This window comes from Catharus ustulatus, chromosome 10 (genome assembly GCF_009819885.2).
Source record: "Catharus ustulatus isolate bCatUst1 chromosome 10, bCatUst1.pri.v2, whole genome shotgun sequence".
Classification (NCBI taxonomy): Eukaryota; Metazoa; Chordata; class Aves; order Passeriformes; family Turdidae; genus Catharus; species Catharus ustulatus.
In genome coordinates this window covers 2,718,976-2,746,950 of record NC_046230.1, presented here as the reverse complement: position 1 = coordinate 2,746,950, position 27,975 = coordinate 2,718,976, and the positions used below count along the sequence as shown (strand labels likewise).

At 45.5% G+C, this 27,975-nt stretch overlaps 1 protein-coding gene across 4 annotated transcripts in view; it reads right to left on the bottom strand.

Moving 5' to 3' along the window:
• The window catches only part of ARHGEF4 (Rho guanine nucleotide exchange factor 4), a 204,167-nt gene that overhangs the window by 19,823 nt on the left and 156,369 nt on the right, over window positions 1-27,975 (bottom strand). For 2 of the 4 annotated variants that reach the window (XM_033068551.2, XM_033068552.2), the window contains one exon: window positions 25,763-25,902. In XM_033068551.2, coding sequence (XP_032924442.1) covers window positions 25,763-25,902 — 140 coding nt within the window. Of the gene's footprint in view, window positions 1-7,728; window positions 9,235-25,762; window positions 25,903-27,975 lie in introns of those variants that run through there. The other 2 variants (XM_033068553.2, XM_033068554.2) reach the window with 2 other exon arrangements.

The window sequence follows — 27,975 nt, the reverse complement described above, 5'->3', positions numbered from 1 at the left end:
AAAGGAGGATGAAAGTGTAGTCAGGGAAACCTGGCTGTCCAGATATTGTCTGGGAGAAAGAGTCCCTGAACACAGGTCACAGGAGGGTTTGTGCCACATCCTCTCTCAAAATGTCCAGAAAGCCCTTTGCAATTAAGAGCTCAAAGGACCTCAAAACCTCCTTAAAGACAGAAAACTTAAGTCATCCCAAAGCTCTAAATCAGCTTAAACAGCTTAAATTCATCTAAGGCCCTACAGTGTTTTAAGCATTTTAAACCCATCTAAAGCCTTAAAGTGGCTTAAGGAGCTTGAAATATCTAAGGCTTAAAAGTGGTTTAAGAATCTCTAACTTTTGGCTCAGCCACTCCTCATTTCTCTCCCAGCTAGGCACCCCTTACTCCTCACCCAAGCCACACAGTCCCAGTCACCCCAAACAGCCCAGATGCCAGAACAGCACCTGGAAATTGTCCACACACCCTTCTCCTACTTTCTTTGGTTTCCAAGACTGGAAAGGAGCAAGGCCTGGGGTTGAACTCTCAGGTTTGAACAAGACTATGACCTAGGGCTCACACATCTACACAGTTTGTAGTTTCTGGTTCCAGTTTGGCTGTAGATGAAAATTGTGTCAGACTGCCTGATTCCCCACCTCACCTCACCAAGAGTTTTGAAGCCTACACTCACTGCAGAGGATGAAGCAAAGCTGGTTACCACAATGTTTGCATTTTCTGATGCCCTGATTTAACTGTGCAACCTGGGAATGGAAAGAGCCCAGGATGTTTCTGTCTCGTTGTTCACACATTTAAGAGTGATTGCTGTTGCATCTTTTTTTACACTGTCATTTCTCGGACACCCAAGCAGAAACTATTTTCATCAGAAAATTTTATTTAACACTACATTAACACATTTCTGTGTCACTTATGTTTTCCCCATTCCCCTCTTGCTGCAGCTGCAGGACTACCCCTTCCTCTGTCCACTCCCACCAGCACATTCCCTCGGGATATTTCCTCTCATTTTCCATCTCTGCAGGACAGCTCCTGGTCCCACCCCTTCTCTCATGACTTAATTCTGGAATTTTTCCTATGTACCTCCTCTCTTGCTTTCTCTTTCATCATTATTTCTTTGCAAAAATGAGGAATATACTCTACAGATCCCTCAGGATAATGTATCCAAACCAGCTCAGCTGTAGCTATTCTGACATGCAGATTTATTGAGGATAAGTGCTGCATCCTGGCTCCTCGAGGAAGGAAAGGAAAGGAAAAGGAACCATGCTGGTCACAGGCTCTCTGCCTGCTGATGACTCCTCCCCCAAAAGATACAGCAAGTTATGGACTCACTTATAGCTTGAAGGCAAATTAATCTAAATTTCTTTTACAAATAAGGTTAAAGAAAACATTTAAAAGCAGATACAAATTGCATTGCTAACAACCCTTCTGAATCATCCAAATGTCAGCACCAAGCCCCAAACACAGTTCATGGCTTTCCTTTTCATGTGTGTGCATGAGTTAATTGCAATGGAACACACTGCAAAAACATGCTGAAATCATTTTTATTGCTCCTATCTGCTGTGAAAACAAAGTCCCTACAACACTGGCAGGTGCTGGCAGGCGTGCTGGGCCAACACAGATTGTTTATCAGTTTCCATGACGTGGCTCAAAGATGTTCTCCCTGCCTCAAAAGAACCATGCACAGTTTAGTAACTGTTTTTTTTCTTCACTTTTTCCTGGGAGAGAAATTCTTCAGGGTTTTGGTGACATAAAACTTACAACTTCCACCATTACCACCAGCACCCACCCCCTTTCTGGAGATCTCTTTCCCATTGTACACACTGGGCTAGATCCTTTCTTCACAGAACTAAGAATTGCTTCAAAATGGGGCAGAGGAAAATCTGAATAACAGATAAAGGAGAAGAACAAAAAAAGACCTTGATAATGTCTCACTGTCAGGCAAAGGAGGCTGCCTAAGCCTTTGTTTTTGTTTAGTATCTGTAAGTATAAAAATGAGTAATTTCTGCAGAAGGTTCTTCAACCTATGTACACCCGATGAAAACAACACCTTTTCCTGTTGGAAGTGTCCTATGCTAGTAAAGATGTTCAGGAAGCAGCAGCTTCCTGGGATCTTCTGAGGCCCTGTGCTCATTAACTCAGAGGTTCAAATCCCCTCCCTAGCTTCACCCCCAGCAAACTTCAATGACCCCCTTCTAATTAACCTCATCATAGCTCTCTCCTATGCCCCCCTAATTCTATTTGCAGTAGCCTTTCCCACACCAGCAGAGTGTAAAATTCTAAGCTACATACAAGGCCAGAAAGGCCCAAACATCATTGGCCTATCTGGGTTACTTCAACCCCTGGAAGATGGGGCTAAACTATTCATTAAGGAACCTATTTGTCCATCAACTTCCTCCCCAGTCCTCTTGATTACAACCCCCATATCTGCCCTCCTCCTTGCAGTCTCCATCTGAGCCCCACTCCCTCTCCCATTCTCCCTGGCAGACCCCAGTCTAGGCTTTCTCTTCCTACAGGGTACTCCATCCTATGATCAGGATGAGCTTCCAGCTCAAAATATCCCCTAACTGGAGCACTATGAGCAGTAGCTCAAACCACCTCCTTGGAAGTGACCTCAGCAATGATCCTCTTATCCCTCATTCTGCTCAGCAGAAGCTCCACCCTCAACACCCTTGCAAACACCCAAGAACCCCTCTGCCTCATCTTCCCCTCACCATATCTACACTCACTGAAACAAATCCTGCCCCATTTGACCTGACAGAAGGAGAGTCAGAATTAATCTCAGGATTTAATGAAGAATACACAGCAGGGCCCTTTGCCCTGTTCTTCCTGGCTGAATATGCCAACATCATACTCATGAACATTAATTGCCATTTTATTCTTTAACCCAAGTCTCTTCAACCCACCCCAAGAACTTTATGCTTTTGAATACATCCATTTTCTTAATTTGTCTCACGTCCACATCATCTAGATGACGAGATTTAATGGCCTAAACAAAGCCAAGGCCTCAAACCAGAACCACATTCCTGTTTCCAAGACCACATTGCAAACAAGTCCTCTAACCACAGGAGACCAAGGCAACTGCTGCTCCTCCTGCAGGACATGGCTTTGGTCCAGATGGGAAATCACACCCTCCTGTTGTGCACCAGTTCTCATTTCTGTCACCCTGACTCTCTGCACAACCCTCCAACAGGGACCCTGGATTTCCAGCAGCACAAAGTAGCTTCACAGAGGCAGCTCAGTTTCAACTGAGCACGTTCTGGTGGGTCAGGCTGCAATGGGCTCCTGCCATTCCCAGCACTCCTCTCTTGCCATCCAGTGCAAATCTTCTCACCACATAATTAGATTATGCTTATTATAACTGCTGCTGGCTCCTGGGCACTACAGGTGTGAACTGGGACGCTAAAAATACCAAGCCATGACTCCTTAGCAGCCTGTCTTTTCCTGATCTCCTGCTGGAACTATTTCATCTGGTGAGGTGAGGAAAGCTGTGTTGGGCTGCTGCTGAGAGATCCTGGCATAGCTGCTTGGATTCACACAATGCCTATATGCAGTGTTTTTATTTCCATATAACATTTTCCACAACACTGCAGATACTCAACGTGCCAGGAATGGTTCAGAAGAAGCACAAGCAGTGGAGCCCTGCTGTACCTGTGCTGCTGGAGCTGTGGCACCACAAGGAACACTCATGCACTGCCCCTGCACTGTGGCCACTACAAACCAGCACAGCTTAGCAGGAGACAACAGCTGATCCCATTCCTGAGCTGATATCCCAAATGGATGCAGCACTGCACAAGCATAAGATTTCCAGGTGTGCTCTTTGCTCCATGCCCTGTATCCTCTTGGCTTTGAGCAGGAGCAGCTGCAAGAAGGACAGAGGGGGCTGAAGGCAACCCATGTTCCCCCAGCTGGGGGAGGCTCTACCTGCTCTGCCACCAAGGGACAGCAGAGATTGAGGTGTCCAAGTGAAACTGGTGCTCTCTGGAGGGAGAAGCATGCTGGAAGGGGCTGTGCTAGGGTCTCTCTCCAGGGAGGGAGAAGGGGAAGACAGGACAGGACCTCTGTGCTGCAGCAGGATGGGTGGGACCAGAGCCCAGTGCCAGGCCCTTGTTTCAGAGGGGTCAGGTCTCCTGGGCAGTTGCAAGGGAGAACAAACTCCAAAATTTCCCTCTCTGTGGTCCTTCACACCTCTGCTGAAAGGCTGACCAACACTCTCTTGGTACTATGGGAGACATTTTTCTTTTAGCACCTCGAGCACAGGTGAGCTATTACATTTATCAATGCAAATGCAGAAAGCTTGCATGCACACCACAGGACAGGGAAAACCACAGTAGTGTGAGACAGGACCATGCCACATCTGAGTTCCAATTCTGCCACTGCCAAATGCAGACACAGAGTGGGTGCACTGTATGTGACACTGTATGTGACTCCTGCCTGGAGTAATCCTAGCCAAAGAACACATACAAAGCTTCACAAAGGATATAATTTTATTCCAGTTTGAAGCACACTCTGTAGTTAACAAGGCCAGTGACACAGCATCAATAACAAGTACTGTCCCTCTAGAAATCTTTCTTTAACCTGTGCATTGTGGCTTCTTTTGTTGTGTGTCAGTATTTTTTAAATCAAAACACTGGAAGGGGTAATTAAAAGTAATTGTTGATGGTATCATCCTAAGTGCTTACTGTGTTTCTTATCTGGCCAGCTCATGCCTTGGATTCCAAGAATAAATCACAAAGACAGCAGATACCACATATCACCACAGAAATGAGTTTAGCCTGGGAGAACAAATTAAGCAAAGATATAATCTAAAGCCCAGATCTCCCTTTGGAAATGATGTCTTGGTCTCACTCCTATGCACAGATGCTCTTTGCTCTCTCAAGGCGCAAAGCAAAGCAATAGCAGAGCTCTTGCCTGTTAAGTGTTCTGGTGAACTTGCCCTATGCAGGGGGCACAGCACATTCCTGTCCCTGCAGGGCTCAGGGCATGGCACATCCCTGTCCCTGTCCCTGCAGGGCTCAGGGCATGGCACATCCCTGTCCCCATACCTGCAGGGCATGGCACATCCCTGTCCCTGCAGGGCTCAGGGCATGGCACATCCCTGTCCCCATACCTGCAGGGCATGGCACATCCCTGTCCCTGCAGGGCTCAGGGCATGGCACATCCCCATCCCTGTCCCTGCAGGGCTCAGGGCATGGCACATCCCTGTGTCTCTGTGCCTGTCTCGCTCTGCACCCACGGATGAAAAGGAGGAGGAGGAGAAGGAGGAGGAGAAGGGGATGTCCATTGGCCACACAAGGGCCTGGCTGCCATGCCCTGCTCCACAGCAGGAGGAGGGAGCTGTGAGCACCAGGGAGCAGTGGGCACAGGGCTCCCCCTGCCCTGGCAGTGCTGCTCCCTCCTGGGGCTGTGTCCCTATGGGGGGTGTTCAGGTGACAGCAGAGAAGGCAATCCCAGCCCTTCTGCAGAGCAGCCAGCTCTCCTGGCAAATAAGTGCACCGGGAGCAAACTCAAAAACCCTACAGGCATGTCAGAGCCTCTTCCCTCCCCACTGTCTTTCTATCACATCTACAGCTTCTGCATGCAGTTCAGGGATCCTTCACCAGCTCTATTTTTCCTGGGCTTTATTGGCCATTGCAGCTTCTTCAGCCAAGATGTGAGGCAGGATTGAATGAGTCACAACTTATACCAGACTGATTAACACTTACTTGTCAACTGTACCTTCCAGCTGAATGTACTCAGCTGTAGGGGAAGGTGAGGAAGGAGAATAGTACCGACTTTCCCGTAACAAAACTTGACACAGATACTTCAGGATTAGTCAGGTATCAAGAATCCAAACAAGCATTGGAAAGAGGAAATTAAAATTCACCAAACATTCAACAGTAAGTGCAAAAGTGTTCCCAGGCTCGTAGCAACCCAAGCTAACACCTGTGGCAGGCAGTGTTGGAACACATTTCCAAAGGGATCTCTGCAATCTTGATATTTTTCTGATCAGAATTTTTAAATGCAAGAACAATTCTACTTTTTTCATCCCAACTGTTCTGGTACAAAATTGTCCTAAGCAGGAGTAGTGTAAATTGCCCCAAGTGGGAAAGGGGAAGGCAATTTCACCAGAGAGCACATTACCCTTTCCTCTAACATACTTTTCTTCCTCACTGTCCTGCACTCCCCACAGCCCTTGAAAGGAACAGTCCTTTCCTTCAGTTCTCTAGCAGTGAGCAGGTCTTCTCCTGCTGGAGAAATCCTGGGCCCTATCCATCAGCAGCTGCAATGCTTCCCAGGAGAGCTGCCCTGCAGGAAGCAGCATGGCAGCTCTGTACCCCTCAGGCACAAACTGCCCAAACTCACAGCATCCCTAGGCCTTCCCAGCTTTGATATTCCCAACCCAGCAGAGCCCTCCAGCAAGCAGCAGGAACAAGGCATCCCCAAAGTGAACATGCAGCATAGCAGAGGGTGAATTACTCCATCACCACTAGACCAGCTCCATGCTAACCAATTTTACAGGATATTTAATAAAAAAATGTTCCTGGAAAACTTCTCTGAAGTCCCTTCCTAGGCAGAGTGGAACAGGAAGCTACAGTCTCCAGTTCAGTGACAAAAGCCACCCAAGGAACATTTCAGGGGCATGGCACTGACCTGAACAAGAGCATGAGCCGTGGTGAATCCAGGCTCAGTCTAGGCTGGTGCTTGTGCTCAGCTTCCCAGCTGCCCCATGGCTTCCACATGGAAATCCCTGGCATTGTGAATGGAGCCCATCTCCGGCTACTCTTCAGAGCTACACTGCATGTGGGCCCTGTGAATCACTGCTCCTCTCATCTAACATCTGGGGGTTTTTTTAATTTTTCAAGATACAGAGCAGGAATGACAGCAGTAACAGTCCAAACTCGGTGCAGGGGCTGCCATGATGCTGAGGCCTCTCTCTGACAAGGGGTGGGAGCTTCTGAACCTTGAGCACTTTCAGAACCTGCCCAAACCTTGCACAGGATTTGCCCTCCTTGGCAGCTACCAAAAGCTCTCTGTCACTGACACTTATGACCCCAAAGCTGCACTTTTGTCACTCATATGTCATTTGAAGACTGAGGCACACATTCCTATCATTCACTTATCCTTTCTAAGGAACAATCTTTTTTCTACTTTATGCATTTCAGCTGAAACTGGAGGGTAAAGACTTCAGGTAAAGTTTACATTCAAGAGAAAACAGATCTGTTTGAAAGCCAAGTTGTGAGCTGTGGTTAGCTTTTTTTCCCTAATGATAATTTCAGAAAACAACATAGACTGGATGGTTTTGGTGGCTATCCCAGTGGCTAGATAACAGAATTTATAGCCTAGTTTGAGATTTTTAATAATTCAAAACTGTTCATCTGCATAAGAGATTCCCAGAGAACTGCAGGGAGCTGGGCCTGCTGCTGCCCCACACCCAGAACTGCAAGAGAGAATCTTCTCTCAGGGAAAAGATATTCTGCACCCCAGGTGTAACACAAAGGAGCTCCACGGGTACAAATTCCATTCTTTGTGTGCTAAAGTGACGTGGTTTTGTACGACACTAATGCATTACACAATCACATAAATAACTCATGCAGAGTACATCACTCATGATGACAGAGACAACACCACCATCCAGCCTTTCTCAACACCAGATCAGACTCCAGGAGCCATAAATATTCAGGTCTGAAAGAACTGCAGTAGCCTCAACCATTAGTACCAGCAAACACACTGCCCTTGTGAAAGCTGTACTTAAATTGCAGATTACCTAACACACAAAATGAAGGATCCTGCTGAATTTTAAGGGCTTGCATCTTTTGCAGTCTTCTGCACAAAAACAAGCAGTGTCATTAAGAACAGTGGCTTCCTTCCCAGTCTGTGCTCCTCCAGGGATCGGTTTCCTTCGATGCCATCAAGCCGAGGGTTGCTCCACTGGGTGCCAATGGCAAGTGTGGAAGTGCTGTGATGTGCAGGGCTGCTGATCCCATCAGGGAAGTGAGCAGGCCTGGATGGGGCAGGCTGCCTGGCTGTCCTTCCCTGCTGCCCCTGCACAGGAGTGCTCCTGGAGCTGCTGCCCCACTGGGCACGGCCGGCCAGGAGCCAGTGGGCTGCAGGCAGTGTCCTGTGCTGGGGCTGTGCCAGCCATTTTGATACACATAGCTGATAAGCACTGAGGTATCATAAAGGAAATGGGATTAGAGCCATCAGAATGCTCCTTCCACACTGCTGCAGCATTTATTCAGCCTGAATTCCTGATGGACTCTATTAATCAATCTCTTTGGCTAATCGGGCATTACTCATGCCACAGCACAGTGCTCACAGTGGCAGGGCAGCGGAGGCGTTAGAGGCTTCAGCCTTTCCAGCAGGTGTTTACGTGTAGCTGGTCCTGGTGTAAGGGCTCCTGCCACGGTGACTGTCCCTCTGCAAACAGAGCTGCAGCACTTCGGGCTTCTCCAGGGCTGAGCAGTGCTACGTGCAGGCACACCATCGTCATGGCTAGGGACCAAGGCTGATTAGTGCCACGGAAAGCAGCTACGATTAAGCAGGTTGGCTCTGTTACCCCTCTTTGTCTCATTTACCTGGGATCCAAAGCGAAGGCACAAGTGATGACAGGAGGAGAGCGAGGGGAGCAGGGTGGGGAAGGAGCTGACGATTCAAAAACACGGGAGGAACGCTGTGAGACACACAGGCACCGTGACAGCAGACAAGCAGACCAGAGGCACACAACACAAGCTGACCTGCTGCTTTGTCCCCAGTCCTGGAAACCCCCGCACCTCAGCACCAGCGGCAGCGTTCCTTCAGTGAAATGCCAGCAGGAACATCAGCACCACGTTGACGATGATGAGGAAGAGCAGGATGACAAAGACCACCACTCGCTGGGTCTCCGGGTTCATGTTGCAGCGGAGGAAAGTGTGAAGCGCACTCCATTTGTGCCTGCTTCTGTCGGGGACCTTTGCCATTGCTTCAGCCCTTCAGCCCCCCGGAAATTAGAAAAAAAAAAAAAAAAAAAAAAAAAAAAAAAAAAAGAAAAAAGCCGAAGTGCCTGCCAGGGCAGGATGGGGTACAGGGCTGTGAACAAAAGCTGCTTGCAGCTCTGAAAAGCAGAAGTCTGTAGGTTCGGCACGTGTGCCAACGCCCCCTCAGCTCAGGGCGAGCCTGCCAGCAGATCGCCGGGGTTGCAGGGCTGCCGTGCCCGAGGAGCCGTCGCCATGGCCCCGGAGCAGGAGCAGCCCGGGCTCGCTGTCGGAGCTCCGCAATCCGCCGGCGGTGCCGGCTCCCAGCGAGCGGCGCCGCGATTCGCTCGCTCCGTCTCCAGGATACACCGGGCCCTGGCAACCGCGGCCTGGCGGCGCGGGCAGCGCCGGGGGCGGCTCGGCGCGGATTAGGCCGTGCTGCGCTCAATCCCACCGCTCCAGCAGCGTCCGGCAGCGGGGCCGAGCCCTATACGGGTAAATCGCTGCCCGGCTCAGGGCACGGGCGGTTCCCGTACACCTGAGCGTGCAACAGGTGCGGAGGTGCGAGAGGGACGGGAGGTGCGGGCCGGCCCCGCCTGCAGCCCGGGAGCAGCGGCTGCTGCTGGACTCCCGCTCGGCTCCTGCCAGCGTCCTGGAGACACAAAGTCTAAAGCACTTGGCTCCCTCTGCCAGCACCTCCGTGGGCCTGAGGCACTGCAAATCTCCAAACCTCTGCAATCAGAAAACCTCCATCCAGCTCTGCAGAGCCCTGCTTTTATGAATTTATATGCTTTTGCTACTGGACCAAGCTGCTACACTCACAGATGCCCCAGCTAAGGGTATCTCCCACCCCTGTTGGGTCAGGAACAGAGGGAAAAGGCTTGGAAGGATTAGGGATAGACCTTGGAGAGCATCCAGCACAGGCTCTTCCACTGCAGCCCTTTTCCTCTAGCCAGCAAAGCAGAGCCCACGTCCAACTGAACAGCCCAGCAGCAATTGCTTCCCAGCAGAGGAGGAGGCACACTCAGTATTCAAACCCTTCATTGACAGCAGGATTCACATCTTCCAGTTCTCACTTACACCACACATCCCTCCTCATGAGAGTGAGGGATACAAATCCAGCAATCCTGAAATCTGCTCAATCCAGACCTTGGATTTAGGGCTAGGTGATACTGGAGCTGTGTGTGGAGCCACAGATGGAGGATGGAGTTATCCAAGAGGATGACTCTGCACTTCACACAGAAGTTCCCAACATGGCCACACACATTCCTAGCAGCAGGAACCAGAACACAAGGTCCCTCCCCATAAAATCCCAAAATGCTAAACACCTCTGGTAATCTCCATCTCTGGGAAGGGATGTGGGTACAAATGGAACACTCTCAGCTTCTCTCACAACTGAGAAACAAACTTCAGTAATTTCACAATTAATATAAGCCACACCTGATTATAAGCCGCACTTCGGGTTTGGACCAAAATTTTAGTCAAAATGGTGCGGCTTATAATTGTGAAATTACTGTAATTATTAATTTTTTTTTTTTTTTAAATGTTTTAGTACATCAGTGCCTGTAATGTTTCTTGGGGATCTGTACAGCTCCTGTATATATCCTGGAAAACAGCAGGTAAGATATTTAAATGAAGAAAGGTTTAAGAGTTATGGGTACTGGTAATTTCCTTTAATTTTGGAGAGTTTTTTCCCCAAATTGTGCCATCCTCATCAGGGGCTATACAGAAAGTGCAGTCAAAACTTTCATTGTCTCCTTGTGCTTCTGTCTTTCTTAGTCACAATAAAATCAAGAATTATTTCAGTTGCTTGTTTCTGAACATAAAGATCCTGCAAATCTCCTTGTCTCTGGCTTAAATATAGAACAAGGAGAATGATGTGTAGGATGAGGTCTTGTGCTCTCAATGCATCTTCAAGACCTGTAGGAAAATCCTCACAAACAGAGCAAACTGCTGGGATCTACAGGCTGCCCAAACTCACTGGTGTTTGAGTTTTTGGCATGCAATGACTTAATGACTTAAAAAAACTATTTCTCCCTGCCCTGTGCATCCCAGCAGAACACTTCAAAGCTTGCAGACTTCAATTTACTGGAAGTCCTTCAAGTCCACAGCTGACTCGCATCATTGCATTGTTCAACTCTTGGGCATTCTGCAAATCCTGTCTGGCTTTGAAGGCTTTTTTTGCCTGATTGAGTTTGGACATAAGCCACCAAGAAGGATTTGGGTGGGATGTAGATCTTCAAGAGAAGCAAATTATGGTGAATGGAAAGCATGATCACACCCACCTCTCTGAAACCTGCACAGCAACTACTATCTTCTGTAAGCACATAGCTACACTGAAAAGAAATGGATAAACTCCACTGATTCAACAAGGCTGGCAGAGCTACACTGTTGGTATTGCAGGATATGGGGTGGTTTCTAAAATCCATGATATAATTCTCCACTAGTCTCCTGAAATCTTTGCCACTTATGAACATGCTGAAACATTTGAAGATGAAAGCACAGAAAGTTTGTCTGAAGACATCTGAAAGGGAAAAGCAGTTCACTTCTTGGACACTGCTTTGAGCCCCCCTAGTAAAAGAAGTCTAGGGGAAACTGATGCCAGGAAGAAATTGCAGGGGGAAGCAAAGCCCAAAACTGTAGTGGAAGGTACATTTTCATCTAACTCTGTGGTGTCTAAGAAACACCCCAAGCCCCAGCTATTTTCCTTTGCTCTTGTGATGTGCAAACCCAAGTGCCCCCTGCCCTGCATGGCCTGGGCACAAATAACATATTTGCCTCGTGTACATCTTGGAGCACTGCACAATGAATGTTAAGTGGCATTCACCCTTCTGACCCCTCAGTGAAGAGAAACTGAACTCACATGGACAAAAGCTGCAGAGTGACTCTGGCTGTGATCTGGCTTTTGTTTCCACCCCCACACAAGGTCTGTGGCAGAGACTCTGCATGGGGGAGTCAATTCCATGGTAACTCCAAGTGTTTGCACTGGGGGGGTTCTCCAGCTACTGCTGCACTCTGTCAAACATCATGTGGCATTTTTCCATCATGGAAATAAAGCCTCATTCTTATTCCTCACTGATCACACCTGCTTCTGTGCTAGGTGGCATCAGCAAGAGATGAAATAGCTCTAAGTTTCACCTCGTGGCTTCTAATACAGTGGGGCTCACTTTGTATAACTATCACTGAGGGAGCATATTTCAAATAATTGTTGCACAATCTCCATTGGAATCTAATTTGCAATTGTAATTATTTCCTTTGAGTCCTTCCTCTAAGAGCCATCCTTGGCCAGGACTGCACCATGGGAATAATGCTGCCACTCAAACAGAGTAAGAAGTGATCACAGCACAGCCTCAAAGGCCTGGATACACACAAAACCCTGCTGCAGTCCCAGAAGCTGCTCAGTGACCAAGGGGGAATGAGTTATTCAAGAACCCCCAGTCTAATATTAGATAAAATACAAGAAGAAAGACATTTTTCATCAAAATGCTGCTAAATATTGCCCAGTCCTTACTCATCACCATGCAGCACATGAGGCTTAAGCTTGTAAGACTGTTTTAGGTGTCATCTTTGGGAGGCCAGGAGTATACAGACAAGCCCACTGGCTACCAGTGACAAGGGTGTTTCAATATTGTAGCAGCTGAACAGGGAACTGAAAGGCACACACACATAAATGTGAAGAAATAATACCTGTAAATGAGCAGCACAGGTGTGCCAGTAGAACAGGCAGATAAATAACTGAGGAGACCAGCAGGGAAGCTGGATCCAACAGGCTAGGAAAGCAGAGCTCATGTCCCACAGCAAGGCCACCAAGAGTCATGTGGGGACCAGCCTCACCTCCAGCACCTTTCTCCTCTCTGCTGGTGAGCAGCCTTGGACAGCAAAGCTCCAAGCAGAACACTACATACCATGCTGGAGCACATTTCCAGGACTTCCTGTTCTTGACTGGTCACAAATAGAAATGTGCTTGCTACAAGCACAAGATGTAACACAATTCAACTCCTCTTAAAGGCAAGGATCCATTAGTATTGTAGGCACAAATAAACTGTGCTCTGAATATCCCTAGACAGAAAAAGAGCTCTTACTGGGTCATTTATCAACACTCTCCCTCCAACAAGGTGAAAGGTGTATTATCTAAATATTAACAAAGATAGAAGTGCTAGAACTGAGCCTGGATTGGCTCAGCCCTGACACACAGACACCTCCTGCCCCAGCTGCCTGCTCAGGGCAGAGCTCATGGACACACCAGGCAGGCAGCTCCAGGGTTTGCTGTCTCTGTGCGTGCAAACTCAGCCTGGAGCATGCAAATATGAGCCCCTTTACAAGTATCCCTAAGGTATTCCCAAAGAGGATATCTCCTGAGGCAGCTTTCCTCTCTGCAGTTGCACCAATGAAGCCACAGACACAAATATGAATTCCCCTGTCCCTCTGGCTGGGCATAAAGAGCTGCAGAGCAAGAGAACACGTTCAGCACATTCAGAAACCTTTATTGTTCCAACAGACAGATTCATCTGGGTCCAACATGACTGGGTTTTTTTCCCCCTTCAATTTCTCTTTGACATAAAAATCATCTAATTATTACTGCCCTTTCCCTTGTACAGTACTGTTGAAGAACTTCTTAGGGGAGAAGCTTCTGTTGATTTTAATCTTTTTTTAATTGAGTGATAAAAACATTTCTATCTATAACACTGGTGTGATGAACCATTCGAATGCACCTTTAAAAAAAGAAACCAGTCTGAGTGGATGTTCAGGGGCTGACAGCTCAGCAGCTGAAAAAGCTGACAATGGAGTTGTGAGGGGGCAAGCACTCGTACCTGCAAATCATTCCATGGAAACCAAATTTCCTTAACTCCCAGTAATCCCACAATTACACTTTTCCCAGCATCCAAACTAAGCAATTACCAACCCTGCTATGCACTGAGCTAACACTCAGTAACACTGCACATAACACCTCCCAAAAGGACAGCACTCCTATTGAGCCACACAGAAAACATCAGAACAAGCATAGCTTTTTCAGCTGCATATGATCATGTACTTCTAAAATGGAAAACAGTCTGCCAGAGTTTGCTTTGAATTTTTACAGTGTGTTACACTGTGTTACTAGAGCACAGTTACTCCCACTGCATCTTTCTCTAGCTCATACTGCATGGTTTAAACCCACTCAGCTTTTACAGCCAGTACTTCCCTGGGCACATTACTCATGCAGTGCTGCCAAAACTTTACAAGCTGCTCTCGTGCTCGAGTACCAAGACTCACGAGATAACTCTCAATGGAAAGAGAATGGGCTTGATAATTTCCTTATGGAGTGCATAGATTAAGGCATGGCCCTGCTGGGAGACTGCAAGAAAAGCAGCCAGACTGGCCACCCCTGACTACAATTATTTAAAAAGGGAAAAAAAAAAAAAAAAAAAAAAAAAAAGAAAAGAAAAAGAGACAATCTGCTTAGCAAACAGCCTTTTGCTTTCAGACTCTACTAAATCTAGAAAATCTTCCAAATTCTCCTAAAGCAAGTTTTATTTTCAAGAGTAGCAACAGCAACTGTTCACATGTTTGAAGCATCTGGGAATTACCAGCGTGGCCTGGATTTCCAGTGCCAAAGGAAGGTGATGGTGCCATGAGCCATGGGCTGACACAACTCCTCCCACACACCCTGGGAGCTGAGGAGAGATCCAGGGTGTGCTGGGCCAGAGCTGGGCATGCTTTTGGGATTTAGGGATGGCAGGAGAGGGATACAGACAGCAATGGCCTGGGAAACAAAACTATGCATGTTAGGATAGATGTGGCAGAGCAAGGAGCAAGCAGGGAGAAGCAAATACAGGCTGGCACAGCCCATGTGGGACTGGGAAGGTAGATATCTTCAGTACAAATTGGACACAGGCAGAACAAAGGATATTGTAATAATGATGCTCTGAAATAAACACAGGCTGAATAGAGTTTGTAGTAAGACAGATGGAAAGAAAGGAAATGCTGCATCTTGGAGACCAGCAAGAATAAGAGCCTGAATGCAGTATCTAGAGAGGGGTCAGAGTACAAAATGACCACCCTTGTTACAGGGCTGAGGAACAGACATGCTGGCAATGACATCCTGGGTGTCTGAGAGAGGTGTTTGGGTTCCTGAAATTATTTGAATGTTTTTTGGTTTTGTGGTATCCTGGTTACGAGCTGAAAATTTGACAGCCCCAGATAACATAGAATAACAAGGAATGCTCATTTGGGCAAAACAGTCAGAGAAATACTCCTAGAAAAGGGAAGGAAAGAAGAGAGGAAACAGGCACAGGTAGAGCTGGGGGACCTGAGCAGCTGAGGTCAGAGGAAGCTGCAGTGAAGCCAGTGAAAGAGATAAAGGGGATGAGAAGGGGATGAATAACAGTACAAGGTGAGTGGCAAGATGAATATGGGAACATGGAGCAGAGGAAGATGTCTTTGTACAAAGCTGGAAAACATTAACAGATAATCCCTGTAAGAGTTTTTACAAGAGGTGGGTGGAGAGGGATGGGGGAACAGGGCCAAACTTTGTTTTTCTGGTAGTTTCTAGGCCACTAGCCCCCCTTGTTTCTGACTGTACAGGTGTTTACAACAAAGCAATGTCATTTTGGGCTGTCTCAGATATTCTGTTGAGCCCACACATTGCAAAATCACAAGTACAGTTTTCCTTTACCTGTCATCTTTTAAAATAATGCATTTATTTAGTTGCAGAGCAGTGTTCTGACCCTTCTCTTACTGTTCAGCATCCTCACCTCTTACAGAATATGCCAGTCTTGTGGAGGCAGAAAACAGAAAAACTGCTTGCAAGTGGCAGGTCTCTAAAGTTCTTCCAGGCTGGTCTGTAGTAATATTAATTTTGGAGTCCTTCATTGCCTTCTGATGGAACTAAAGGAGCCACAGGAGGGCTGGAGAAAAGAATAAGCTCCACGGATGAGAAAAGCCATAAGAGGATAAAAGACATACATAAGCTGTGTATAAGAATCAAGCTAGGCATTCCTATGTTCTACATGACAAAAAAGCAGGGCAGAAATTTTAATTGGTCAAGCAGCCTTCTGAGGTTTCCCCCAATATCTCTGTTTTAGCCAGAAGGCAAAAAAATACAGCAGAACAATACATCCTGAAGATCAAACCTTGATGAGCTGTTCTCCAAAAGCTGCCCCAAACTTTAGTAAGACTAAGATACAGCTCAGAAGCAAACTCAGTAAGTGGTTCTTAGGATAATCAGGAAGGTGAGTATGGGTTCTCAAGCCCCAGTAGTAAATGAACAAGGTGCCCCTCTGCTTTACTGGCAAAATATCCACTAGGGACAGAGGAATGTGAAAAAAACAGGACATTCAGTCTGTATTGGATAGCTCACACACCCTGCTTTCAATCTATAAAACCTGTTGACATGAAGACTTGCCAGCAGCGAGTCAGTGGAACAGCCAGAAACAGGATCTTCTCTGAAGATAACAGATAACATCAGCTAAAAGGAGAACTGAAAAAAAATAACCCCCACAACACCTTTCTAGGTCACTGTTCCTGAAATCCAAAACTTGAAGGAAGAAGCTGAACTGGATGTCCCAGGGCCAGCCTGCCATGCCCGTGGCACAGGAGGTGTGGGGCAGCCCCAGTGCTGGGCACAGAGGCTGCTCTGCTCCCTGCCCCTGGAGTGTTCCCATGGGAGCAATGAGGAGCAGGAACATTTCCTCATTTTGCTGCAAGGAGAGCTTGAATGACCTGACTGGACAGTGGCTGTCCCAGGGCACTGAGGAGGGCTGGCCCCAAGTGCCCCAGAGGAGGGGGAGCCTTCCCAGGAGCCTCAGGAGGAGCAGTGCTGGCACTTGAGCAGCTTGGTTATTGTTGGTTTTTCTGCTTTCACCAGAGTGGGGATATAAATCTGCAAGGAATATGCCAGTGCCTTCACTCTGTTAAACCATGGCCAAAAGTTTTGCTAACTCAGCCCCAGCTTACCAAGTGTAGGACAAGGGGCCTTGGTCCCCTACTTGATGGGCAAGATCTCTTGAGGGATTAACAGTGCTCTTTGAAGGGTCAAAAGAGCCAGGAGGGATTTTGTTTTTCCACCACTGGGATCAATTGTCTTCAGAGAATTAGGAAAATTCTTTGCAGAGAAAAGCTGCTCCAAATCAGGGTTTGGAGAGGAGAACAAATCCAAGAAATGTTCCGATATCAAAACCATGCTGAGAGGAACCTGAGACACAAGTATGGTATAAAATGAGAGAAATTCACTTCTCTGTCTCTATGCAAGCACTTAAGCCTGGAAAAACCTCAGCAACAGCCTCTACACTACCCAGCATTCCTACTCTTTCACATTCCTTCTTTATCCCCTTCTCTCAGTAAATCTTTGTACTCCAATATCCACTTGGTTATTGCACTGTTATCCATTCCAGGTGTTTCTTGAACTGGTAAACTGGGGCATGGACATCCCCAAACCTTTGTTTAAAATAAAGACATTGGCAGAGCAAATTGTAACAGCAAGATTCTGCAAAACAGACTTATCTTTGCACACCATCAGGCTCCTGTTTCAAGCAGTGGTAACAGCAGTTTATTACACTTCTGAAAATCTTTGTAGAGCTGCAAATATCACAGTGCTTCTAATGCTCTTCCTCCCATAAAACAGCACTGGAGAGTGAGGAACAAAACCAAGGATCCCTGAAAGCCAGATAAGGAGCTCCTGAGGACAGGGTAAATTCCTTCTTTGTGTCAGAGAGAGGGCAGGTTTGAAAGGTTTCCACTTTACACACGGATGGTGAAATCTCTCCCCTTCACCTTCACATTTCCTTGGCTTCATTGCACAGACCCTCATTAGGTGCAGGTGAGAGCCCTCAGCAGGTAGAACCATGAGGACCTGGAGGGGTTAGAGCCTGCCTTGCCCTGTGGGAGGATTTGAAAATTTTAGTGGTGCTGTGGTAAATGGCCCTCATGAGCTAAAAATGGCAGGCAGGAAGCCAAGACCTTCTGCAACATAGCCCTTATTCCTGCAGGACACAATGCCACTGCCACAGGTTAAAGGAGCCCCTCTAATGGGATGCTAAAATATTTAACCTCAGGATAAAGAGACCTCTTGGAAACACATCATGTTGTCTTTAAGCGTTGGGGAGCACCAGACAGTCCTGGGAACACATGGAGACACTGGATAAAATACAGGCAGCCTCTGAGGTGATTTGGCACAAGGAGCTTCAGGAGTTAAAATATTCTTGGATCATTTTTCCTCCAAAGGGGATAGATTTGTGGAGCCAAGCCCCCCTTCACACCCCAGTAACTGGGAACATATTTAATGCCGACAAAAACCAGACATTTTACTGAGTCCCCTAATACAAGAAATCATTAACAAGTGTGAACAGAAGCTGTTAGTCTTACAGTATAACATCTGGCAGGGCAGATGTAAGAGCTCCAAAGCTCATGCTGTCTCCAGTTATCTCCTCTGAGTGACGCATTTAGCTCTGTTTTACAGCCAGGGATGAAAGTTTGGGCAGTACCCTCCCCTCTCCAAACACGTCTGTGTGCCTGTGGAGGCACACCCTGCTCACAAAGAGGTGAAAGCCAGAGGCTCTGCCTCTCCTGTTCTGCAGCTCCAGCTTGGCTCCTGGAAGGAGGAGTTAGATTCCCTGAGAGACTGAGCCCATAACCCACTCATCCCCTAATGCACCTGCAGCACTGTCACACCACAGAATTTTGGTTTGGGAGTTAGAACTCCAACAGCCCCCCATTATTCATACCCCAAATACCAACCTAACCCTGGAGGCTTTTTATTTGGTCCTGATGAGTATCAGGTTAATTTGGGTATCTAGAGAAAGCATAGTCCTGCAAAAGAAAATCCATTTTGCAGAAATGCTTCGATGTGGGTTGAACTCCTGGTGGTGTGTGTGGCACACACCCATGGTAAGGGAACTACCTGCCCCCATCTCCCACGGCTGACAACAAGCATTTGGATGGACAAGGACTCACTGTATGACTGCAGGTGGGAAAGCACATCCCATTTCCCCCATCTTCCCAAAAACCCTGAACTCACTCACAAGACAGCCTTTCCTCAGTGCTGAGTGAGCTACACTGCCTTCCATCACATCCTCTGCATCTTCAGCCTGCTGAGGGAGGATCCCTTGCTCAGGGATGCCAGTGCTAGAGGACGTGAGAAAATGGCTCAGAGCAGCCCCAGCTGCCCATGGCAGTAGGCAGAATTATGGCTCTGGAAACCCCTGGGACCACTTAGCTACTGATCCTGATGTTTGATGAGACATAACTGCCATAAAGCATTTGAATATACTGATTAGCTTTAAATCCATTGCAAAAAGCCCTCTGAAACAACCTTAAAAGTCTGCATGATAAAAAACTCTAAAAACTAAATCCACTAGGCAGCAAAAGAAGTTACAATTCTGACTGCACACTCTGAACACTCACATTTAAGCCCTACACGAAGTTACTCAAGCACTTGGGACCAAAAAGCGGGATCCAATAAAGATTTATGTCCACAGGGGAACATTATTTCTTGTCCTTGACAGCACTGAGCTTTATACCATATTCTACAAATAAATCATATCTGCTGCTTCTGGAGCACAGCTGTCAACCTTGGCTGCAGGAATACAGGGGACACAAAAGCAGCAATTAGGGCCTCCAGAAGGGAAAAAAATCCCAAAAACAACTCAGTGTGTGCTGGCAGGTGTTTGTTAAATGGTTTCTGTCTGCTTTAGCAATATACTCACATTACGATACAAAAGTGATAATAAATCTCCCAGATTACACAAGAATGTTATATATTGCTTCCTTATTAGCAATAATTCTAACTCTGTTTTCAGTGTGGAAATCCATTGTGACCACATATTTTGCAATCTATTCTTGTACTCTTTTAAAGAAAAGGAATGGCAATATTTTGTGGCACTATTTTATAATGTTTCTGTCACATAAAATTTGCCCTCATATAGTACACAAGGGATTTCTATTAATTAGAATGAAGATAAATGAAGTTAAAAAGGCTATGAACAATATTATTCATGTTTAACAAAATTAAAATCAGTTGTTCTGATTTCATCTGTATTAACATTTTGTGAATAGTCTGTCTTGTTTAAAATTGATTGGTCTGGGAGAAGCACTGGGTGAGCCCAGCACAGGATCAAAGAGTTAGCACCAGAGTAATGTTTTAGAGACTCAGTAAGATGGAGAGAGTACTGCTACAGTGTCTGCTGCCTGGGTACGTGGTAGATGCATTGTTTGGGCCACTTTGAATATCTTGCTGGATTAATTACTTTTTAAAATCAGAAACATGTATGTTGGAACCAATTAGCTTAATTGCATCTTGTCAACAGCCATGGGTTTGCTCAAACATCTGTAAGACATTATGATATTGTCACATTAAAGCACAAGGCAGCAGTGGTTACATGTCTCAGATAAAATCCTGCCCTGCTGGAGCCAATGAACTGTGCCTTTCCTCAGGAATGAGACTTCACATACCAAATTCCAAACTTATCAGGCACAGAGCCATAAGAGATAAGGAAAAACTTGGGAGTCTTTGCTTTCACAAGATGGGCACGGTGCTGCTCATGGAGGGCTGTGTAAAACTGCAGTGGCATTTCCTGCAAAGCACAGAGCCACACTGTCCCACAGCAGCACACAACAAACCTTCAGGACACCCAGATATCACCCAGCAAAGAGGTCTAAGCTTCCTCACCCAGGCCAGTTACTCAGTGGGGAAAACTAGACAGCTTCTCATCCCTATGGTCACTCCAGAGCCAGGCAGGCAGGTTTTTATATCCCTTATCCCTCGTGTTCTCCACTTCAGACATGGAACACATTTAATGAAGCTTGAAGCTGGATCTATACATAACATCTATGCAGAACTAGAAGGATAGAATCACAATATCTTTGCAGTACAGATTTTTCTCTTGCTGCATTTTCACCCAGTGATACCTTGGGTGCAATAAAATACAAGGATAGGGTCTTTATCTGGAGCAAACACAAAGTAAACTCAACCAAGTACAATCTAAACACAAAAATCTCTTTTCCTGAGCATCAAGAAAGCATTTGAAAGAATGTCAAACAGATGCCCCAACAAAATTACTTCTCCTGCCTCTTTTCTCATCCCAAACCCTTATTATTACTTTTTGATTGATTTTTCTTGGCTCTTACACACTCTCATGCTGATCTTCTTAGGTGGGCTCTGTACAACCTTCTCAGCTTTCTTTTATCCCTCTAGTGTTCTTGCCAATAAATTATTCTTGTTTTATGAAAGGTTTCTTTTTTACTTCATAATCATTTTCTCTTGATCCAAAATGAACTAAAACTCAGTGGTTGGGTGTTTTGTGCCTTAAAGCAACACTTGGTCTGCCAACTACCTTAAAAATGTATTTCAGCCTTCTCTGTTTATTTGAAAGCTGTTTCTTCCAAGAAGGCTAAGAATAATATGGTTACCATAGTTTCCTTATCCACAACCAATAAAATGCAACTTGGAATACAATAAAACAAAGCTGAGACTACTCACAAAATGTGACTGAATGAGTGAACAGTGAAATCTTCACCCTACATCACTCCTAGCACTGTGGAAAACACTCAGGACTAATCAACAGCCACCTTTTGGTCCAGCAGGGGAGATGAGGGTAAGCCTGTCCAAATACCAGCTATTTGAGATATTTCAATTCCAGCCCTTAAGACATCTGTTGTTGTGGAATTCCCATCTCACGGATTGAGTGTTTCACTGCAGAGATTTTGTACTTTTCTGTAATCTCTTGTTCCGGGAAGCGACCGTGTAGGCAGCGCCTTGCTAAGGCTCACTGGAACCAAGTGATGGATTAATTACCCCTAGGAACCAGTCAACAAAGTAAATAATGAACTGTTTGTTCTTACAGTTTTGTTGGCTCCTGAACAGGCAACATTCTAGGGAACAAGCCAAAAATAATCTTTTTTCTTTCAAGTCAACTGGCCAACAAAACCTCACATAACACTTCATAGATTATATAAATTACACCTGCTTTGGACACATCCATTGGTTTTCCTGATTACAAGTGATGGGATTTTACACTAATAAAATGAACTTTTAAGAAATGAAAGAAAAGCAATTGTTCTCAGTAATAATGAATAAAGAAAGAATAAAACCACCACATGCACAATGGTGAGACCTGCTGGCAAGTTTATTTTTTTCCTGATTTTAAAGAACTGAGGAAAGGAAAGAAAGAAAAGGAAAAAGGAAAACAAAGAAGAAAGGAAAGAGGAAAGAGGAAAGGAACACAGAGGATATTCTGTTTGATGGAAGCAACTGACTGGGAGGGAAGCAGGATCCTCCTCCCAGACTCAGTGCATGCTTTGGGACTGACTCCTGTGATGCCTGGACTCATAAACACACCAGGTAAGTGTGGAAGAATGCAACTCAAGATTTTCTGGTGTTCTACTCATGTTTTCTTGACAGTGACAACAGTCCAAGACCGCTGAGTTTAAATTAAAAAGCTCTGACGATGGTTTCATAACCCTTGGATGGCAACAACAGGGAGAGAAATAAAGTAGCTCCTTTCCTTAGCCCAGGCACCCAGGGCTGTAGGTGGGGACTCTGAGCAGTGGGAGAACTGCTGGCACAGCATTTGCTGTTGTTGTTTCTGAAGAAAAGCTGTTATCCTCACTGTGTAGCTTTCTGGAGCTTTTTCAGACCCCAGAAGCACCATCACTGGGTGTATCAAATACACACACTGAGAGCCATGCAGTTTCAGTTATAGCTTAGCCACAAGAAAATATAATACTTCTTTTATCCCTGCCTTCTCATCTTGGGAAGGTCATGTATATGTAACAGAGTAGAGGAAAGAGAGAAAGAATGTGTAGGAGTTCAGCAGATCACTCATGTGGTGAACATGCTCCACTCTTTCAAGTTCACCTTGCAGAAAAAGCATTCTGTGTGTAGCAGGATGCCAGCTCTAATGCACAAGATAAAACAATAGGACTTTTACAGGAAAAGCATCTTCGATCTGTTAGCATAGTGCTCATGGCAGTGCTCAAACCAAGTAGTACCTTTTTAAACTGCTGATGCCAGCTTAATCATGCTCAGCACCATAAAAGAAAATAGCTAAAAACAGTGACTAAAAAGGCAAGTCTTTCACATCCCTAGAGTGAATATTCTGGGGAACAGGCAGAACCAGTGAAGACCGAGCCTGTATTAAACTTTGCACTCTTCTTACCCATGAAAAAAGAAACAGGTAGACCAGGGATTTTTCAGCATCTCTGTTATGACTTCAGCACAACACACTCCAAGTCTGAACTTGCTCATTAATGTTTTTAACAAGTTCATTAATTGCTGGAACCCTGAAGCTTGGGAGTTTTGAACTTTCTGTGCTTTTTGACACTGACCCCTAAGGAAGAACTGCTTTTGACTTGAGGCCTTGGAGAAGGCTTTAAAATCTAAGTAACAGTTAAACCCACTGGTGTTTAGTTGGAATAGAAGTGTGTAATTTCACATGCTGAAGGGTTTTAAATTTGAGGTTTTAGAATATAGTAATAGGTATGGGACAAGATGGAGGTTCTTAGGCAGTGGCTCTTCTTCCTTCTTTTTCCTTCTTCTTCATGATTTCAAGTAGTAGTTTTTAGTTAGATAAAAAATCCTTCAGTGCAGGTCACAAGTATCTGGTTATTGGGTCAAAAGTATAAATAATACAGATGTCAGCTCTTAATTAAATAGTTAAGCATTAAAAGACCTTGTAATTAGCTAAATTCACCTCAATTTTCTCGCTTTTGGTTTAATAGCCAGAAGTCTGAAAAACTCTCTGTACTTTAAATAAGAGTTAATAAACAACCAAGTCCAAACTAAAAATCTGTCTCTTAAGCATTCAATCCTCACTCTGAGTGCAGGTAGAAGAAAAAAAAAAAACTATCCACTTTCTATAATTAATATTTTCAAACTTCTCAATCAAAAGCACCCAAGAGGAGAGTCACCTGCTCAGGGGCTGTGGCTCTGCATTGCCTCAGGGACAGCACCCTGTTGTCACCTGGCTGTAAATGGTGCCCACAGTAAAGGACGTTTAAAGCCCCACCCACTGTGCCATTACCAGCTTGGCTGTGGTTAACCAAAGCCACAGCATCCTTCTCTGTAACAGTGGTCGGAGTTTTGCACCACTTAATTAGGGGTTTGTCTCAGTCTCCTCTACCTTCAATCAGAGCCAGGATTAAAAAATACACAAAGAAGACTAATTTTCTTGCATTCAGGCTTGGTTGTTTATTAAATCTTATCTAAAGTACAGAAAGTCCAGCAGCACTTCCAGTCACCTGCTAGATGTGAGCAAAATGGAGGTGAATCCAGCTAGTTACGAGATCTCTTAAAGCTAAACAGTCCAATAAAGAATTAACACCTATATTATTTATACTTTTAACCCAATAACTAAATTCCCATGACCCTCACTTGACCCTGACTGACCAACCAGAAACCACTACCTGAAACTATGAAGAAGAAGGAAGGCGAACGTTGAGAAGAGACACCACCCAAAATCCTCCATTGTTGGGGTTTGACAGGAAGGTCTCACACATATGTATGTTTAGCAGAAAGATCTTTGAATCTAAAGAAGGAATAGAAATGAAAGCAAGTTTTGATGTAGAAGAAAAGAATTGCTGAGCCAGTCTTACTGGGTAACTAAGAAGGCAAAGGGTATGTTAGTTAGAAGGGGTTTTTATGGCTCAGAGCAAAGGATAAACCCACCTCAAACAGAAGATGTTTTTACCAAGCAAAAAGATTTCACAGGCAAACAAGACAACCAATGTTCCAAGTAGAAAAAAGGTCTCAGAATTTTCCACTGTAAGAAAATGAAAAACAACTTCTAGCTTAAACTGTAACATACTGACTTCTGTGATTGGAAAACAGAACATGAATACGGTAATGTTAGTAGTTACTGTAATATACTGTAGCATACTAACTTTTTGTGATTAGAAAATAGTAACATGAATATGGTAATGTTAGTAGTTGTGATAGGCTCTAGGTAATAGTAAAGGTATTGATTGGTTGTCATGTATTAAAATAAAAGTATATAATGCATTGTAACCAGAGCTAGAGTTGGATTCAGACAAACCTACAGCTGTGGCTGACCAGCTGTGGGATAGGCTCTTTCACCCATGACCCGTGAATTGTGAATTGCTGCATCATCTGGATACAATAAACAGCATTTTAAAGAGCCATCTGGAGTCCTGCTTCTCTCCTTATGGCTCTTACACTCCATCTTGTCCTATACCTATTACCACATTTTAAAAACTTCAAATTTAAAACCCTTCACCATGTGAAATCACGCACTTCTATTTAACTACACACCAATGATTTTAATTCCATAACTCGAATTTAGAAGTCTTCTCCAAAGCCTCAGGCCAAAAGCAGTGTTCTCCAAGGGTGAGTGCCAGAAAGCACAGAAAGCTGCACACCCCCAGGTTTGTGGGATCCAGCAGTTGTCCATGCTGTAAGAGGTGTGGAGCTGCTGTTAATAATTGAGCCTCCTCTCTGGCTAGCTCAAGACCAGGAGGAGGCTTAGGTATTAACAGCAGTTGGTGCCCCACGTTGGGCGCCAACTGCAGTTAAATACTCAAGCCTCCTCTCTGTCTTCTAGGCTAGCTCAAGACCAGGAGAAGGCTTAGAATCCAGCAGGAATGAGATAAAAGACCAAAGGAGGCTCTTCTTCCCAGGATAATCCAAGCCTTTATTCCTGAATGGGTTCCAGGGGAAAGAGAAGAGAGTGTGGGAAATCGCAGGGATTTTTCAAACCTGGGTACGGGACAGAGGAACCCCAGGTCACTGCCAATCAGGTCTGGCTGGAGGAAAAAGGGGAGGGTTAAACCATATAACAGACCATGGGGGAACCACAGGAGAAACCATTTCAGTGCCAAATATGAACCTAAAGTGTGCAATCCCACAGGGAGCAGTACCTCGTTGATGGCCAGCTGCTCGCCGCCGCCCCCGGGGTGGCCGTAGCGGTGGTTGGAGCTGCGGAACTCCTCATACAGATCCTCCTCGCTCCCCACATCGTCTGTCAGGGCTGTCTTGTCCAGCGCTCCATCCGTGATCACTGCAACAGCAAAATGCACAAATGGGCACAGAGCACACTGTAGTGAATCTGCAGTGAGCCCAGAGGCAGGGGCAGTCCCAGGGGAATATGGGAAACTGCATCTGGAGCCTCTCCACGTTACTCTGGGGCAACCTGGACAACTGGTGTGTGTAGGAGTCAGCCTGACCTGTATTCCAGGTCAGGCAACCATTACTGAGGAAGACCTGTACCCCAGCCCTAGGCCTTGGCAGGCATCTGTTTGAGTTGTGGTGATCCCAAAAGAAGTAGTTCCATGGAATCACCCATGTTAATGCCTCATACACATTCCCAGCCCTCATTTTCCAGTTATCATCACCACTCCCAGTCTCCAGAATGTTCTCCCTTCCTCTTGTCCCCATTGGACCCTACTTTCCCTTACCTCACCTCTGCACCACTTTCCCCTATACCCATTGGACCCTAACCTCAACTCCACCCCTTTTCCTGCTCACCATTTATACCCTGGACCTCCCTGCATCTTGGTCTTCAACCACCAACTCCTAGAAAGACCTGGTTAGAGTTCGGATTTTTGGGCCTCATCCCACATTTATTTTCACTATTATTAAAGTATTTTATGTTGCTAGCTGTGGTCGTTGCACCACTCTTCTTTTATTTTCTGCCACTATTGCCCTAATATCAGAGGAACCCTAAAAAGTATTGTTGGGGACTACCCTCACCCTCAACAAGTGTCTAAAAATCAATATCCTCTTTCAAGGGAAGGAATGCAGGGGTTGCAGCCTGTTGCTAAGCTAAGGGTGGGTCCTTTGGAACCCTATAACAGGGGTTATGTTTTATGTCCCCCTGTAACACTCCTATCCTGATCAAACCCCAGCACTCCACGATCCCAGATCCTTGTACCATCTTGAGCCAGGTTCCCTCCTCACACTGGTGCTATTCAGGACTTGATTTAAGGGATGCTTCCTGGGGGTGTCCCATTACAAAACATCATAAACAGTGTTTTGCCTTTGAGTAGGAACAGAATGAAGGAAGGAAAACGAGAAAACAACTGACAGGGACAGTCCTCCAGGACTCCAGGAGCTCAGCAGCACTGAGCCAGGATAGGAGCTCACTGGGGCAAGGGGCACTGTAATGCAGCACAAAGGGGAAAAAGACAGGGAAACTACAGAGGGAATTCTGGGGCAGAATTCCACCCTTACACATGCCTATTTTTCAGAGAATTTTTCTCCACTCATGTTTTACCCCCATTTGTGTCTTTTTCTAGACTGGAAAATATGATTTTGAAAAATTCAACAACTTCTGCATGTTGCAAAGAAAAGATCAAGCAATAATAGGAAAACAAGGTCTGAAAAAAGGCACAGGGCAATGATGGCACAAATGTGATTTTAGTAGGACCTTGCTGTGTTGACAGGAAACTGGACTAGATAACAAGCAGCTCGTGTCTGCCACTTCATACCTTGAGGATTATGATTTACCAAATCCTATCAGATCAAAGGAAATCTCAGCCTTTGGGAAAAATGTTCACTTTCCTCTTTGTCCACACACTTTTTTTAGAATCCTTTTTTGATGCCTAAAAGGGTGCTTGCTCCAGAATTATCCATTTTTACCACAGGAAGGCCATTCTGCTCAGCACAGCCCCAAACAAGCTCCAGATAATGGAGAGTTCACAGTCTGCAACTACAACAAACACTGAAGTCTCAAGCCTGAGAGAAATAAAAATGTGGTATTTATACTCCGTGCACAGAAGAAAGTGTCACTTCATCTGTTTCATGGGCAGGATCTTTTTCCTAAAGTCTCCTTGAGGTGTTAGCAAATACCCTTCAGTAGCCTGTAGTGTCATTCATCCTATCCTTGTACTGGTTACTGAATGTGAACTTTCTGTTCTCAAATCTGTGAAAAATGACAGTGATTAAAGAAAACACTTGCTGATATATTCATCTGGATTAGCAACTGCTAGGGTAACAGTTTCCATGACAAAGCAGTGAGCTTTACAAAGATTTCTGTGCATGAAACAAGTGCCTACACAGACATGATGCAGAGAACAGCTGATATAAATAATGATTTTAGTTCAGTGGACTTGACATGGCTACAGGAGTGGAA